Genomic DNA, 13,534 nt, shown 5'->3' with positions numbered 1-13,534 from the left:
TACCCCTTTGTGTTCTTTGGGAGATCATGTTACCTTCTTAAATGAGCTGAGGAAGACGGGAAATGAGGAAGAGCTGTAGAAACTATTGAGGTGAAGAAGGTTCCTGCCCTGCTCACTTCCTTGCCCCCTTTAAAATCTCCAGCTCAGCAGATGCTTTGTTTAAACTTGATCAAGTGTTTGTGAATCTTCAGGCCTAGCTAAATCATAACTTTGGAAGGACTTGCTTTTTTCTCTCATGAAAATGCTTTACCACAGAAATGATTCAGATCACTTTGAGTGCCTGATGTCTATTAAAATGATACAGCGAAGTGGAAACCATTTACCTGTAAGCTTTGGCCACACCCACGCCTGCTTCAGGAGCACATGATCAGGCTTGCACTTTGGGGGAGCCATACACGTTTGCCATCTATGATGTGTGGCGTTTTATTCTATCACATTATTCTCTCTGCCTCGACCAGGGGAAGGAGGGATCTGTAAAGAATCTGTTTGTTATCTGTTGATAGATTTCGTTTCCCACTGGTAAAATTACTAATTTGGTGTGATCCAGCCCTGAAATGCGGAGGCACACATGGAATGATTCCTGACATCTCCAGTGTTTTCGTTTAGGGGACTCTTCTGGGAATCTGCTTCATGGCAGCTTTATTATTCCCTATTGGTTTGGCTCATCAATTTACCCAGCAGTCATCTTATCATAAGGTTTTAAAGCCTTTTATTTTGTTTTCTTTGTGGAAATTTTACACATTCAGTAGATTAGAAGTATTTATTTAATCTTTGGTTAGCATAATAAAACTTCTTCTGGGGACATTTTATAGTGAAAAGCTAGTTTAATGTGTTCATTAAATCTGCTTATTCTGTAGCTGTTGGAAAGTTAGCTTACCTATATGATACAGTTGTAGAATACAGAAACCTTGTTTTGCTGTAATTCTGTAAAGTGTTATGGTACAGTAATCTACTTAAAACCACTAATGTTATAGTTATCTTTAATTGTATAGGTCCTATCACCCCTCAATTTTAAGACACTATAAGCCTGGCATTTTATATTACTAAATGAAATAAAGACTTGTACTCAAAGTATGTGTATGTTTTCCGTATACCATTCTAAAGTAAGGAAAGATGAGGGATTCACCAGAAACTGTGGTTTCTAATAAATTATCCAGAAACTGACTCCTTCTCACCACTTCTGTTACTGTCACTGTGGTTTCAGCCACCAGCATCCTTTGCTGCATTGTTGCCTTAGCTTGCTGACTATATCATTCCTTACACCATCGACCCCTGCAACCTCATCTGCTTGTAGCAGCCAGAAGGATCCTCTTATTGTTGTAATCAGAAATCCTTGGCCAGGTGCAATGGCTCAGGCCTGTAATCTCAGCACTTTGGGAGGCTGAGACTGGAGAATTGTTTGAGCCCAGGAGTTTGAGACCAGCCTCAAACTGGGTAGCATAATGAGACCTCATCTCTACCAAAAAGATTTAAAAAAAAAAAAAAATAGCCTTATGTAGTGCTAATATACCTGTTCTAGGGTCCAACATGCTTTCCCTGACCTGCAGCTTCATCTCCATCACTGTCCCCTCACTCCAGCCACAGTGGCTTTCTTTTCTTCCTCAGACATGCCAAGCATCTTACTACCTGAAATATTTTCCCCCAGAACATTCCCATGGTTCACTCCCTCACCTTCATCAGATCTCTCTTCCAGTGTCACTTTTACTGGAAGGTCTTTCGTGACCATCCTACTTAAAATAACCTGCCCAACTTTCCCCTTTTATTTTCTCTACTTGATTTGTCTCTCTCTCTCTCCCTCCCTCCCTCCCTCCCTCTCTCTCTCTCTCTCTCTCTCTCAGGAAATTCTATTAAGGAAGAGATTTTTATGTTTGGCTCTTTGCTGTAGCTCCAATATTCAAAACAGTGCCTGACACACAGTAGGCCTTTTATATTTGTTGAATAAATGTTGACACTCTGAAATCTAATTTTTATCTAGTGACTCATATGAAAACTATAGAGTGATAATAAAAGCATTACCTCAGTAGACTGGAAAGGGATATAAGATGAGCCCTAGGATGAACTTCCTGCCTGATGATCTTGCTGAGTTTAGGAGGCAGAGATTGGGGCTCAAGGAGGCTGAAATAGCTTGGATTTGCAGAGCAAAGTACTGAGGATGAGCAGGCTATGACAGAAAGAACTCCAGAAATCTGCAAAGGGATCACCTTGAGTCTGGCTGGATACAGTATACACTTTGTAGGGTGTATGTTCATGAGCTGGATAAAGAACAATTGTTGGGGAATGGATAATTCCAGCACCCATTCAAGTTTGCACCAGCCAGAATGGTGAGAGAGAGACTTCTGTAATACATAGGATATTTGGTAGAAACATTCAGCCAAAAATTGTCAGATATGCAAAAAGTAATAATGTGATTCATAGCTAGGAGAAAAATCAGACATTAGAAACAAGCCCAGAAATGACAGATGATAAATTAGCAGATAAGGACACTAAAACAGCGATTACAAATAACTCAGTAGATTTAAAGAAAAACAACACTGAGGATAATCAAAGAAAACCAAATACCATTTCTAAAGAAGAATACAACATCTGAAATGAGAATTTAGCTGGATAGGATTACAGCAGTTTAGGCACTGCAGAAGAAAAACACAGTGAACATCTATATGAGAATATACTTGCAAGTGGGGTACAGAAAAAAATGGATTGGGGGACGCCTCAATGACATATGGAACAACATTAAACTAATAACATCTGTGTTGAAGTCTGCCCCCAAAATACTTGAAGGAGTAATGTTCAAATTTTTTCCAAGTTTACTAAAAACGATAAAACTACAGATTCAAGAATTTCAACAAACCTTCAGCAAAATAAAACCACAATAGGCCTGGCGCTATGCCCATGCTGCAATCCCAGCACTTTGGGAGCCTGAGTCAGGAGGATCACTTGAGATCTGCCTGGGCAACATAGCCAGACCCTGTCTCTACGAAAAATAAAATGAAATAAATTAGCCAGATGTGATGGTTCACACCTGTAATCCTAGCTAGTCTGGAGGCTAAGGCCAAAGGATTATTGAGTGCAGTAGTTCAAGACTGCAGTGAGCTCGGATCACATCACTGCACTCCAGCCTGGACAACAGCAAGACCATGTCTCTCTCTTCCCTTTAAAAAAAAAAAAGACAGCTGGGCACGGTGGCTCACGCCTGAAATCCTGGCACTTTGGGAGGCCGAGGTCAGGGGTTCAAGACCAGCCTGGCCATCATGGTGAAACCCCATCTTTAAAAAAATAAAATAAAATAAAAATAAAGGCAGTGATATAAAGACTTATTTGGGGAAAAAATAAAGGCAAGAGAATTTGCTGCCGGCACACTAGCATAAAAAAAGAAAGTTCTTGAAGCAGAAGAGAAATGATGAAAGATGGGAATTTGGATATATACAAAAGAATGAGGACGCTAAATTGACATATATAGATAAATATGAAATACGTTTTTATCATTTTAAAATTTAAGATAAAGCAAAAATAAAAATACATTATAACACTGAAGTAAAAATGTATGATAATAGCGTAAAGGATGAGTGGACAAATGCTGTCGTCACATTTTTGGCAATGCACTATTTGCAAGTAGACCATTATGAATTAAATGCATATTGTAAACCCAATAGAACCACTAAAAAATGAAAATAAAGAGATATGGCTAATGTGCCAATGGTGGAGATAAGATAGATGCAAAAAAAGAAAATAATCCAAAAGAAGGTAGAGATAGAGGAAAAAAAGAACAAAGATCAAATGAGTCAAATAGCAACTAAACAACTAGCAAGATGGCAGATGTAAATCTAGCCATGTCAATAATTATATTAAATGTAAATGTTCTAAATAACTGAATTAAAGGATGAAGATTGTCAGATTAGATTGAAAAAGCACAACCCAACTACATGCTGTCTGTAAGAAATTAGAAAAAGAACAATTAAATCCAAAGAAGAAAGGAAATAGTAAAGATAAGAGTAGAAGTTAGTGAAGTATAAAAGAGCAGAGAAAATCAATTAAATGAAAAGCTGATTCTTTGTAAAAGGTCAAGAAAATTTATACATTTCTAGCTAAACTGGCCAAGAAAAAAGAGAAGACATACAAATTAACAGTACCAGGAAGAAAAACAGAGAATTAAAAGGAGTATTATACAAACTTTATGCTAGTAAATACAATAAGTTAGCTGGTATGGAAAATAATTTGAACAATGTAAAGCAGACCTGTGGTTGCCTTGAGTGGCAGTTGTGGGTGGGGGTAGAAGGTTGAATTGACTGGAACCAGAAGCCCAAGTGAACTTTTTGGGGTTATGGAAATGTTTTGTATCTTGGTTGCATTGATAGTTACATAGGTATAGATATTGCTTAAAAATCACTGAACACTTAAGTGGGTATATTTTATTATTTGTAAAGTATACCTCAAAGGCGGTTTTAAAAATTTATTCAAGTACGTACTTAAGATCTGTGCATTTTACTCTGAGTGTACCTTAATTTTAAAATCTGTTTTTTAAAAAAGTATTATGTGGATACCTTTTATTTTCCCAATGTCTTTATTAAATGACATCTCCACCTTTTCCGTTTTCTCTCTCTCTCAGGCATGCACACACATACCAAAAAGAAAATACATACGAATAATCCTTTTGGCTGAATAAAATCAGTTGTAATTGTTACTGACATTTTGGCCCTTGTTTGCTCTGGGTGAATATTCGTTAGCCCAGTGGTTTATCTGTATCAGATATTTCTTACATCTTCATCCAGTCACACCAGCTGCACTGACCAGATTGTTTTTCACTTCAAGGGCAGAATTTGTACTCACTGCTGAATGCTTCCAAATGATAAGTAGAACAACAAATTTAAGACTTAGATTTTTACTCTTTCAAGTTTTTTTTTTTTTTTTTTTTGTACTATATAGCATTTCCCTGAAAGCTTAATCTCATCCTAAGTGATGCAATGGGTGTGTTACTGTTGGATTAATTTCTTTACTCAGGTAGGTTTGTAATCTGTCATCATGCTGTTGTTTTTTCATGTGGGTTTGTTTTTCTTTTTGAGACAGGGTCTCGCTTTGTTGCCCAAGCTGGAGAGGCTAGAATGCAGTGATGCGTTTATGGGTCACTGTAGCCTCGATCTCCTGGGCTCAAGTGATCCTCCTGCCTCAACCCCTTCTGTAGATGGGACCACATGTGCACGCCACCACAACTGGCTAATTTTTTTAATTCATTGTAGAGACAAGGTCTCACTTCATTGCCCAAGGCTGATCTCAAACTCCTGGGCTCAAGCAGTCCTCCTGCCTCGGCTCCCAAAGTGCTGGGATTCTGTTTTTAGCTGGTCTCTAGTATGAGTCAAAAACTCTTCCCTGCCATTTTATAGTTTTGTAAATAAATAAGCAGAATAGCAGAATGTGGACTTTTTAAAAATCCAAGTTGAATATGCACATGACTCAAGTCAAATAATACCACAGTTGGTATATGATAAAATCCAGTGGTTTAGCTGGGCGCAGTGGCTCACGCCTGTAATCCCTCCAACTTGGGAGGCCAAAGCGGGTGGATCACCTGAAGTCAGGAGTTTGAGATCAGTCTGACCAACATGGTAAAACCCTGTCTCTACTAAAATACAAAATTAGCCAGGCCTGGTGGTGCATGCCCATAGTCCCAGCTACTTGGGAGGATGAGGCTGGAGAATCACTTGAATTTAGGAGGTGGAGGTTGCAGTGAGCCGGGATTGCACTATTGCACTCCAGCCTGGGCAACAATAGCAAAATTCCATCTCAAAAAAGCAAAAATTCTGGTGGTTTGCCACCTCCAGCCATTTCGCTGGTCTTTCTCGTCAACCACCACTTCCAATCTTCGAGCTGCTGATTTATTACAGCTTGTATATCTCTCCATATTTCTAAGCAAAATGTTTATCTTTTTTAAACTTTTAAATTCTTTTTATTATTTTTCAAAGATAGGGTCTTAACTCTGTCGCCCAGGCTGGAGCACAGTGGGACCATCGCAGCTCACAGCAGCCTCAAACTCTTGGGCTCAAGCAATCTTCCCGGCTCAGCCTCCCAGGTAGCTGGGACTACAGGCACATACCACTGTGTCCAGCTCAAAATGTTTCTTTTGATATAGCAATCTAGACCATTATTAAGGTGGAGGCTTTCGTTTTCTTAAACAGCCATCCCCTTTGCTTTTTCACCCTTCTGCGTCACCTCCCCATTCTCCCAATGTTTTACCTTTTGGTTAAATCAGTACTCATTGTTTGCATTATTTGCCTCTGCACATAGTCACAGATGGTATTGTACTGTACTGCCTTTCTTTTTTAAACGTTATTTCCATTGTTAATAATTGCCTTTTAAATTTTTTTCTCCAGTTTGTTTTTTAAAGAGATGGGGGTACTGTTGCCCAGACTATAGAGTTCAGGGGTTCTTCACAGGTGTGAGCCCACTGCCGATCAGTACAGGAATTTCCACCTGCTCCATTTCCAACCTGGGCCCGCTCACCCCTTCTTAAGGAACCTGGTGGTCCCGAATTCCTGGGAGGTAAACATATTGATGCCAAACTTAGTGCCAACACCCAGTCAGCATAGCGCACGCAGACCGGGACTCCAGGGCTCAAGCAGTCCTCCCACCTCAGCCTCCTGAGTAGCTGAGACTACAGACACTTGCCACCATGCCAGGCTGATTTTTGTATTTTTTGTAGAGGTGGGGTTTTGCCATGTTGTTCAGACGAATCTCAGATTCCTGAGCTCAAGCTATCCTCCTGCCTTAGCTTCCCAGGTAGCTGAGATTATAGACACATGCCACCACACCCCCATGATAATTGTCTTTTTTTTTTTTTTTTTGCATAGTTTTCTTTGTACATTTTGCTAATTCTTCCCATATCTTCTTACAGCCTTTCAGAACAATTTTCCACAAGATCAGTGAGTGCTGTCCAGTAGACATATAATACAACCCACATACATTATTTTACCTTTTCTTGTAGCCATAGTAAAAAACGTTCAAAAGAAGCAGATGAAATTAATAGTATCTTTTACTTAACCTAGTTTGTTCAAAATGTTATTTTAATAAATGATCAATATTTTAAAATACTTGAGATATTTTGCTGTCATTTATTTTGTTACTAAGTCTTCAAATCCAATGTGTATTTTACACTTACAGAACATCTTTTCAGACTGGCCACACATGGCCAGACGTTACTGAGTGGTTTCAGTTTCAAGTTTTTCCTCGGAGACATCCTACTTGAAATTTCCATTCTCCATATATCTGGGCGGTTGGCCTGTAGACTTGCCCACTCACAGCTGTCATCTAGAGCTTTTCTTTTCTATTGGATACCCAGTTTCCTGGACTTCAGGTCTTCTCATTTCCCTCTGGTAGTCTCGCCAGGCCATGGTTGGTACGGCATGTTCATGCAGCTATCTCGAGTCGTACTTTTCCAATCCAGCCTGCTCGTTTCCCATGTATGACATGTAGTTGTTACCCTGTTATCTCGTCCCTCCAGGGTTTTTTTTGTTTTGTCTTTTTTTAGACGGAGTCTTGTGTCGCCAGGCGGGAGCCCAGTGGTGCAATCTCGGCTCACTGCAACCTCCGCCTCCCGGGTTCAAGCGATTCTTCCGCCTCAGCCTCCTGAGTAGCTGGGACTACAGGCGCGTGCCACCACGCCCGGCTAATTTTTGTATGTTTAGTAGAGACGGGGTTTCACCATGTTGGTCAGGATGGTCTCAATCTCTTGACCTCGTGATCCACCCGCTTCAGCCTCCCAAAGTGCTGAGATTCAGGTGTGAACCACTGCACCCGGCCCGTCCCTCCAATTTTTGCAGAAATTTCCTTTGTCTTCACTCTTGGGTCTTCACCCTTTACCCATGTATCCTATATCTTTCTCTTTTTTGATTTATTTCATCACGCAGATGGAAAACATGCTCCAGTGGGTTACTGGGAAAAGGGGAGCATGGATGATAAAACTTTTGAGACCTTACATGTCAGGTAATTTTTTTTTTTTTTTTGAGACGGAGTTTCCCTCTTGTTGCCCAGGCTGGAGTGCAATGGCACAGTCTCCGTTACCACAGCCTCCACCTCCCGGGTTCAAGCTATTCTTCTGCTTAAGCCTCCCAAGTAGCTGGGACTATAGGCACCCACCACCATACCCAGCTAATTTTTTGTATTTTTAGTAGAGACTGGTTTCACTCTGATGGCCAGGCTGGTCTCCGGACCTCAGGCGATCTACCTGCCTTGGAATGTTTTTATTGTCCCTTCTCATTTCAGGACGTGGGCTAGGTGTAGAATTCTAGGTTGGACATCATTGTTCTTAGGATCTTGAAGGCATTGCCTCATTGCTGACCAGGTTTCAGTGTTCTTGCAAAGTCTGAAGCTATGCTTATCACCTCAGCCTTTGAAAGTGAACTGCTTTTTCTCCCCAGAAACTTACAGAACATTCTCCTTGTCCCCAGAATTCTGCGATTGCAATTAATGTGCCTTAGAATGGGTCTGTTTTTATCATTATGATGAGTACTAGATGGGTCTGGGAGATTTTCTTGAATTACTTTTTGATGTTTTCTTTCCTTGTATTTTTTTTTTTATTTGCTTAATTTTCTGTTTTTTTTTTTTTTTTTTGTTTTTTTTTTTTTTTATTGGTTTTTTTTTTTTTTTTTTTTTTTTTTCTTGGTTTTACCTTCTTAGGAGGGGGGATTTCTTCTACTTATATTTGATTCTTCAGTTGAGCTTGTCATTTTTTGCTATCTCGTTTTTAAGTTTTGAGAGACGTCTTTGTTTTATATAACATTCCGTTCTTAATACATAGATACAAGAATCTTTTCTTTCTGAATATATTAATATATATTTTAAATCTTTCTATTCTCTGCAGTTTGTTTCCTCCAAGGGGCTTTTTTTCTGGTTTTTATTTTTTGTTTTTCTGTTAGAGACTTTCCTGTTATATCTGGTCACCAATGGTATCTGCACATGATGGAGAGTATGGGCTTATGGGAGAATGAGAGCCTTGAGCAGGTGTACGAGGCCTGTCAACACTGTGCTGGCCACAGGGCCTCTAGGGAGGCTGCCAGTCGCACACTCTGAGGATAATATCTTTTGGTTGTGCCTTTTGTGTGGTCAGATTATGTAGAGCTGCTCTGCCTCCTACCCAGAGGAGAAGGGTCTAGCTGCCAGCATCATGAGTGTCTCATGGGGAAAAGGACTCAAGTTCCTGGGGTTTGGCTTGTGCATGGCTGCTCTTACCCCGGTGTTGTGTTTTGTTTTGTTTTGTTTTGTTTTGTTTTTGAGATGGAGTCTTACTCTGGCATGATCTCAGCTAATGAAACTTCCAGATCCCTGGTTCAAGTGATTCTCTTGCCTCAGCCTCCCAAGTAGCTGGGATTACAGGCACACGCCACCACGCCCAGCTAATTTTTGTGTTTTTAGTAGACGGGGTTTCACCATGTTGGCCAGGTTGGTCTCAATCCCCTAACCTCGTGATCTGCCTGCCTTGGCCTCCCAAAGTGCTGGGCTTGCAGGCCTGAGCCATTGTGCCCAGTCTCTTACCCCGTTTTTGGTGGAGAACTCGCATCTTCCACTGTGCCAGCAGTCTTGCTGCAGTTCAGAGACCTTCTGGTTTACATTTGTCCAGAAAGCATGTCTTTATAGAGCTCTGCAGAAGTCTGAGGAGCATGGAAGGAGCTTGGGGAATGTGATGGCAATCCAAATCTTTCCAGATGGCTCTACCTTTGTACCCTGCAGGGAATCCCACTCCTCCCTCCAGACTGGGAGCAGAGCCAGAGCCTTTGGAGGACTCTGGAGTGGAAATCTGCGGTGGTTCTGGCTTTCCTACTGTTCACTTGTAATTGTGCTTTCTCACAAGTGCCAACCACTAATCAGCCTGATTTCCAGCTTCCGGAATTCTGTTACTGTTGTCTGCTCTCCTATTTTCACCTGGGAAGTGGGGCCTTTTTTTTTTTTTTTAATTATGGTAAAATATGCAAAACATAAAATGTACCATTTTAGCCATTTTTAGGTACACAGTTTAGTGGCAGTAAGTACATTCATGTTGTGTATATTTGTTTTTTAGTAATAAATACAAATAAAAGATGGTTGACTGTGACTATAGTGGAATTTTAGGTGTGATCTGGAGACATGGTGTAGTCTTCTGTTGAAACAGGGGTGGGAGGATTTGTTTACCACCTCCTAGGAAAGCAGTTGAATAGTTGATTGACATAGAAGTACATATTATCTATTTTTAATAATTGTAGCTTTATAGAAGTTTCGGTTGGAATCCCCAGGCCTGGCATTCAAGGCTCTCCAAGATCTGGCCTACCCACCCGTGTCCTCCAGCCATCTGTCGCGCCTCCTACTGCCCACGCACTGTTCCTGGCATAAGATGCAATCTCCAGCCCCCATGCCTTTGCCGTGCAGGGTGTTTTAGAGTGAATTGCCCCTCCTGCCTGTCTCTGCCCTCTTCCTCATCTTTCCATCTTCCTGTCACACATCACGGCCTTCACTCCAGGCCTGTGCTCATTCCTCCTTGGTTTTCGCCCGTGACCTGGTACATACCTCTGAATCGTTACCTTGCGTTTCCCATACTGCCTGGCTCTCTTTGATGTCTGTTTCTGTGCTGAGTTTTCTCAGTGCCTGGCAGTTAGTTAAATGTCTTTATTCTTTTTTGTAGGATATCCGACACGAAGCCAGTGACTTCCCATGTAGAGTGGCCAAGCTTCCTAAGAACAAAAACCGAAATAGGTACAGAGATGTCAGTCCCTGTAAGTATCCACGTGGCTGGTACCAGTCCTGCTCTTCCTTTGCCGCAGGCCCTTTTAGTCAAGACTCCTTTCACCTCGGGGTTTAGTATAATAAGAAATCGATAGTAGCAGAGGTTTATGACTTGATTGTTTCCTATAGTAAAGGTATTAGAGACTTATAGTAATGGCTAATTTTTCCACCATTATAGAAGGGATAAGGTTTCAGTTTCTGGAAAATTTAGTGAAGTTCAAAGCATTTTTTTTTTTTTTAGCTTACCTGTTTTTGTGATGAATCATTTTCCTACCAGCTGAAGCAGAGTATAGCAGGCATAATAAAACCTTTTCTGGATGACTCAGCAGCAGCGTCATTAGAACCCAAGTACTGTGTTCAGCTGTAATGAAGCCCCGCACAGGCATTCAGGGGTGGGCACTGTTGTCCCCTGCACTGAATATGCAAGGCAGCTCTGCTTGGAGTCCCCACCACCTCCACCCCCGCCAACTTCGTTTGTCATATTTTTCCCTTTCCTGCTGTTAGTTCTTCCTGGGATTGTCAGTGTGCCTGCTGGCCTGTGGCAGCCCTGTCCGCCTTCTGAGTGATTGGCTGTCAGTCTGCAGTGGCTGGAAAGTAAATAACATATTAGAATTGGCATAAAGTAGGAAAAACTGGAGATGAGTACAGGACTTGAACTGCACCATCTCCTCTAGACCACAGAGGCCTGTTTGACTCACCTCCAGGTCTTCAGACACCATCAGTCAGTGAGGGGTCGTAGCTGCCAGCGTCTCTGTGGTAGTATGCTCTGCCAGGGATGCAGAAGATTCACCAGTCATTCCTCCAGTGGGCACATCCTGCATCCCCTGTGCTTGTGGCTCTGACTGGTGGTTGGCAATGTTCTCTGCCAGAAGGGTTAGCAGTGCATCCTGACCTGACTTACATGGCGCCCAGATCCTGGGAGGGGTGTAAAAATGGACCTGGACTTGGTGTAGAATGTGCGCCTCTTGGCCTGCCACCATGGTTCCCTGCCTGGTTTTGTGTCAGCTCTGCCACTTAGAGCTGAGTGGCTTTGGGCAAATTATTCTCTCTCATGGGAGTGCATGAGGATGAACTGAAGCAATGTAAGCTGCTTAGCCCAGCGCCCGCTACCTCATACAGACATAAATACTCAGTAAATGTTGTCTGTGGTGGGGATGGTTGTCGCCGGCGTCTGCAATGCACTTCTAGATCATCAGGTGACATGATTGGCACCAACACATTGTACTCTTGATTTCACACATCTCAGCTGAGGTGCCTCATTGATGTTTGTTTAAAAACAAAAACAAAAAATCTTGGTGGTTCTGTTGGGAAGTCCTGTACAGAAACCACCAGGCCACTGACAGGTCTGACACGTGAGAACGTGACAGAAACATCACTGTCCACCTCTTGCACATGGTGCCAGGATACCCTGGGTCTCCAGCTTTTGCTCTACTTAGGGAATAATCTTGTCTTTAATATTCCTTTGCTACATTTTTTAACATTTCTTATCTAAATAGTTTTATAAATCAGTTTTGCAGAGAGAAAAATCAGTATTTAAAATATTTTTCCAGGGGCTGGTCCGAGTGCAGTGGTGTTTATAGCTACTTGATCATAACCAGTTACAGATTTCTTTGCTCCTTCTCCATGTCCACTGCTTCACCTGACTAGCCTTAAAAAAAAAAAAAAAATTCTTCCAGGGAAACGGTTCTCCAACTTTTCACTCCCCGTCTCACTCCTCATGTCTTCCTCCCCTCCTCCTGTCCTCCAGTAGAAACAGTCATTTGCTGTGAAGGTTGTGGGGGAGAATGAGTCAAGGTAGAAGCTGACCTCCTGCCCAGCTCACAGTGCTGCTGGTGGTGACCGCAGCTGGCAATTATGGGCACTTGCTGAACGAGGCTCTGTATGTATACACCTCAGCTCATTGACTCTTCCTTCGACCCTCTTGTCACCTACCATTTAACAAGTGAAAAAAACCAAGGCTCTGAGATCAGTTGATTGCCCAGAGTCACTCAGTGGCATTTGAACCCACTCACATAACCCACCAATACCATTATGTAATTATTTTTAGATCTTTTATCTCTGTTATCCACTCAGAAATGATCCTAGTATCTCTGTTTGTCTTAAGCCTCCATAATGAGAAATAGTATTCCAGGTGGTGGCTAGTTTTCAAAAGCATCTCTCTTTGGAATCCTTCTTTAGAACAAAAAGCCCCAGATCGCTTACTCCCAATCACGTCTCCTTTCCCTTTTGGTCCCAGGGAGAAGATGCTATTTATGGGTGGTCACCTGAGTTTATTGTCCCTTGTGCTGTGCCAGAAATAAAAGTACCCATCTGCTCTAATTAGCTCCACTAATAGGATAAGGAAAGTGGCCCTCAGGGAGCTACTGCTTTTGTGACAAACAAATGATACGAGAAAAAAAGTGCCTGTGTTTTTTCAGGGATCTGGGGCAGAACTTCCAGATGAAAGTTTATTTCTAAAAACTAAAAGGTACATTTAATATACTTTCAGTGTTTGGGATTCAGAGTTTTTTCCAGTTAAATTCTCTTTCAAATGTCTTTGTGATATGCTTTGAATTTTAAAAGTTTAGAATCACTGAAGTTCATTATACTTGAACTTAAAAAAACAAAACCTTGTGTACAGGTCAAGGTGTGACTTCATGCTGCTGTGTACTTCAGTCATTAATCTTCAAACCATTGGACAGAGGTTAGGTTGAAGCTCGATCTTAAATCCTACCTACTATAGCTCATTGTACCAGCAACAACTGTAGGGACTAGGTGGAATTTATGGTGGATTTTGATCCATTTTAAAGATTGAAGC

The 13,534-nt window shown here is 41.5% G+C and overlaps 1 protein-coding gene across 1 annotated transcript in view; it reads left to right on the top strand.

Annotated features, from left to right (window-relative positions):
- The window catches only part of LOC108305327 (tyrosine-protein phosphatase non-receptor type 1-like), a 66,792-nt gene that overhangs the window by 42,163 nt on the left and 11,095 nt on the right, over positions 1-13,534 (top strand). The window contains exon 2 of the mRNA XM_017529916.2: positions 10,637-10,727. Within this exon, the coding sequence (XP_017385405.1) occupies positions 10,637-10,727 (91 nt within the window). The remainder of the gene's footprint in view (positions 1-10,636; positions 10,728-13,534) is intronic.

This window comes from Cebus imitator, unplaced genomic scaffold (assembly GCF_001604975.1).
Source record: "Cebus imitator isolate Cc_AM_T3 unplaced genomic scaffold, Cebus_imitator-1.0 Scaffold62, whole genome shotgun sequence".
NCBI classification, from domain to species: domain Eukaryota; kingdom Metazoa; phylum Chordata; class Mammalia; order Primates; family Cebidae; genus Cebus; species Cebus imitator.
This window is presented reverse-complemented; position numbering and strand designations above follow the sequence as displayed.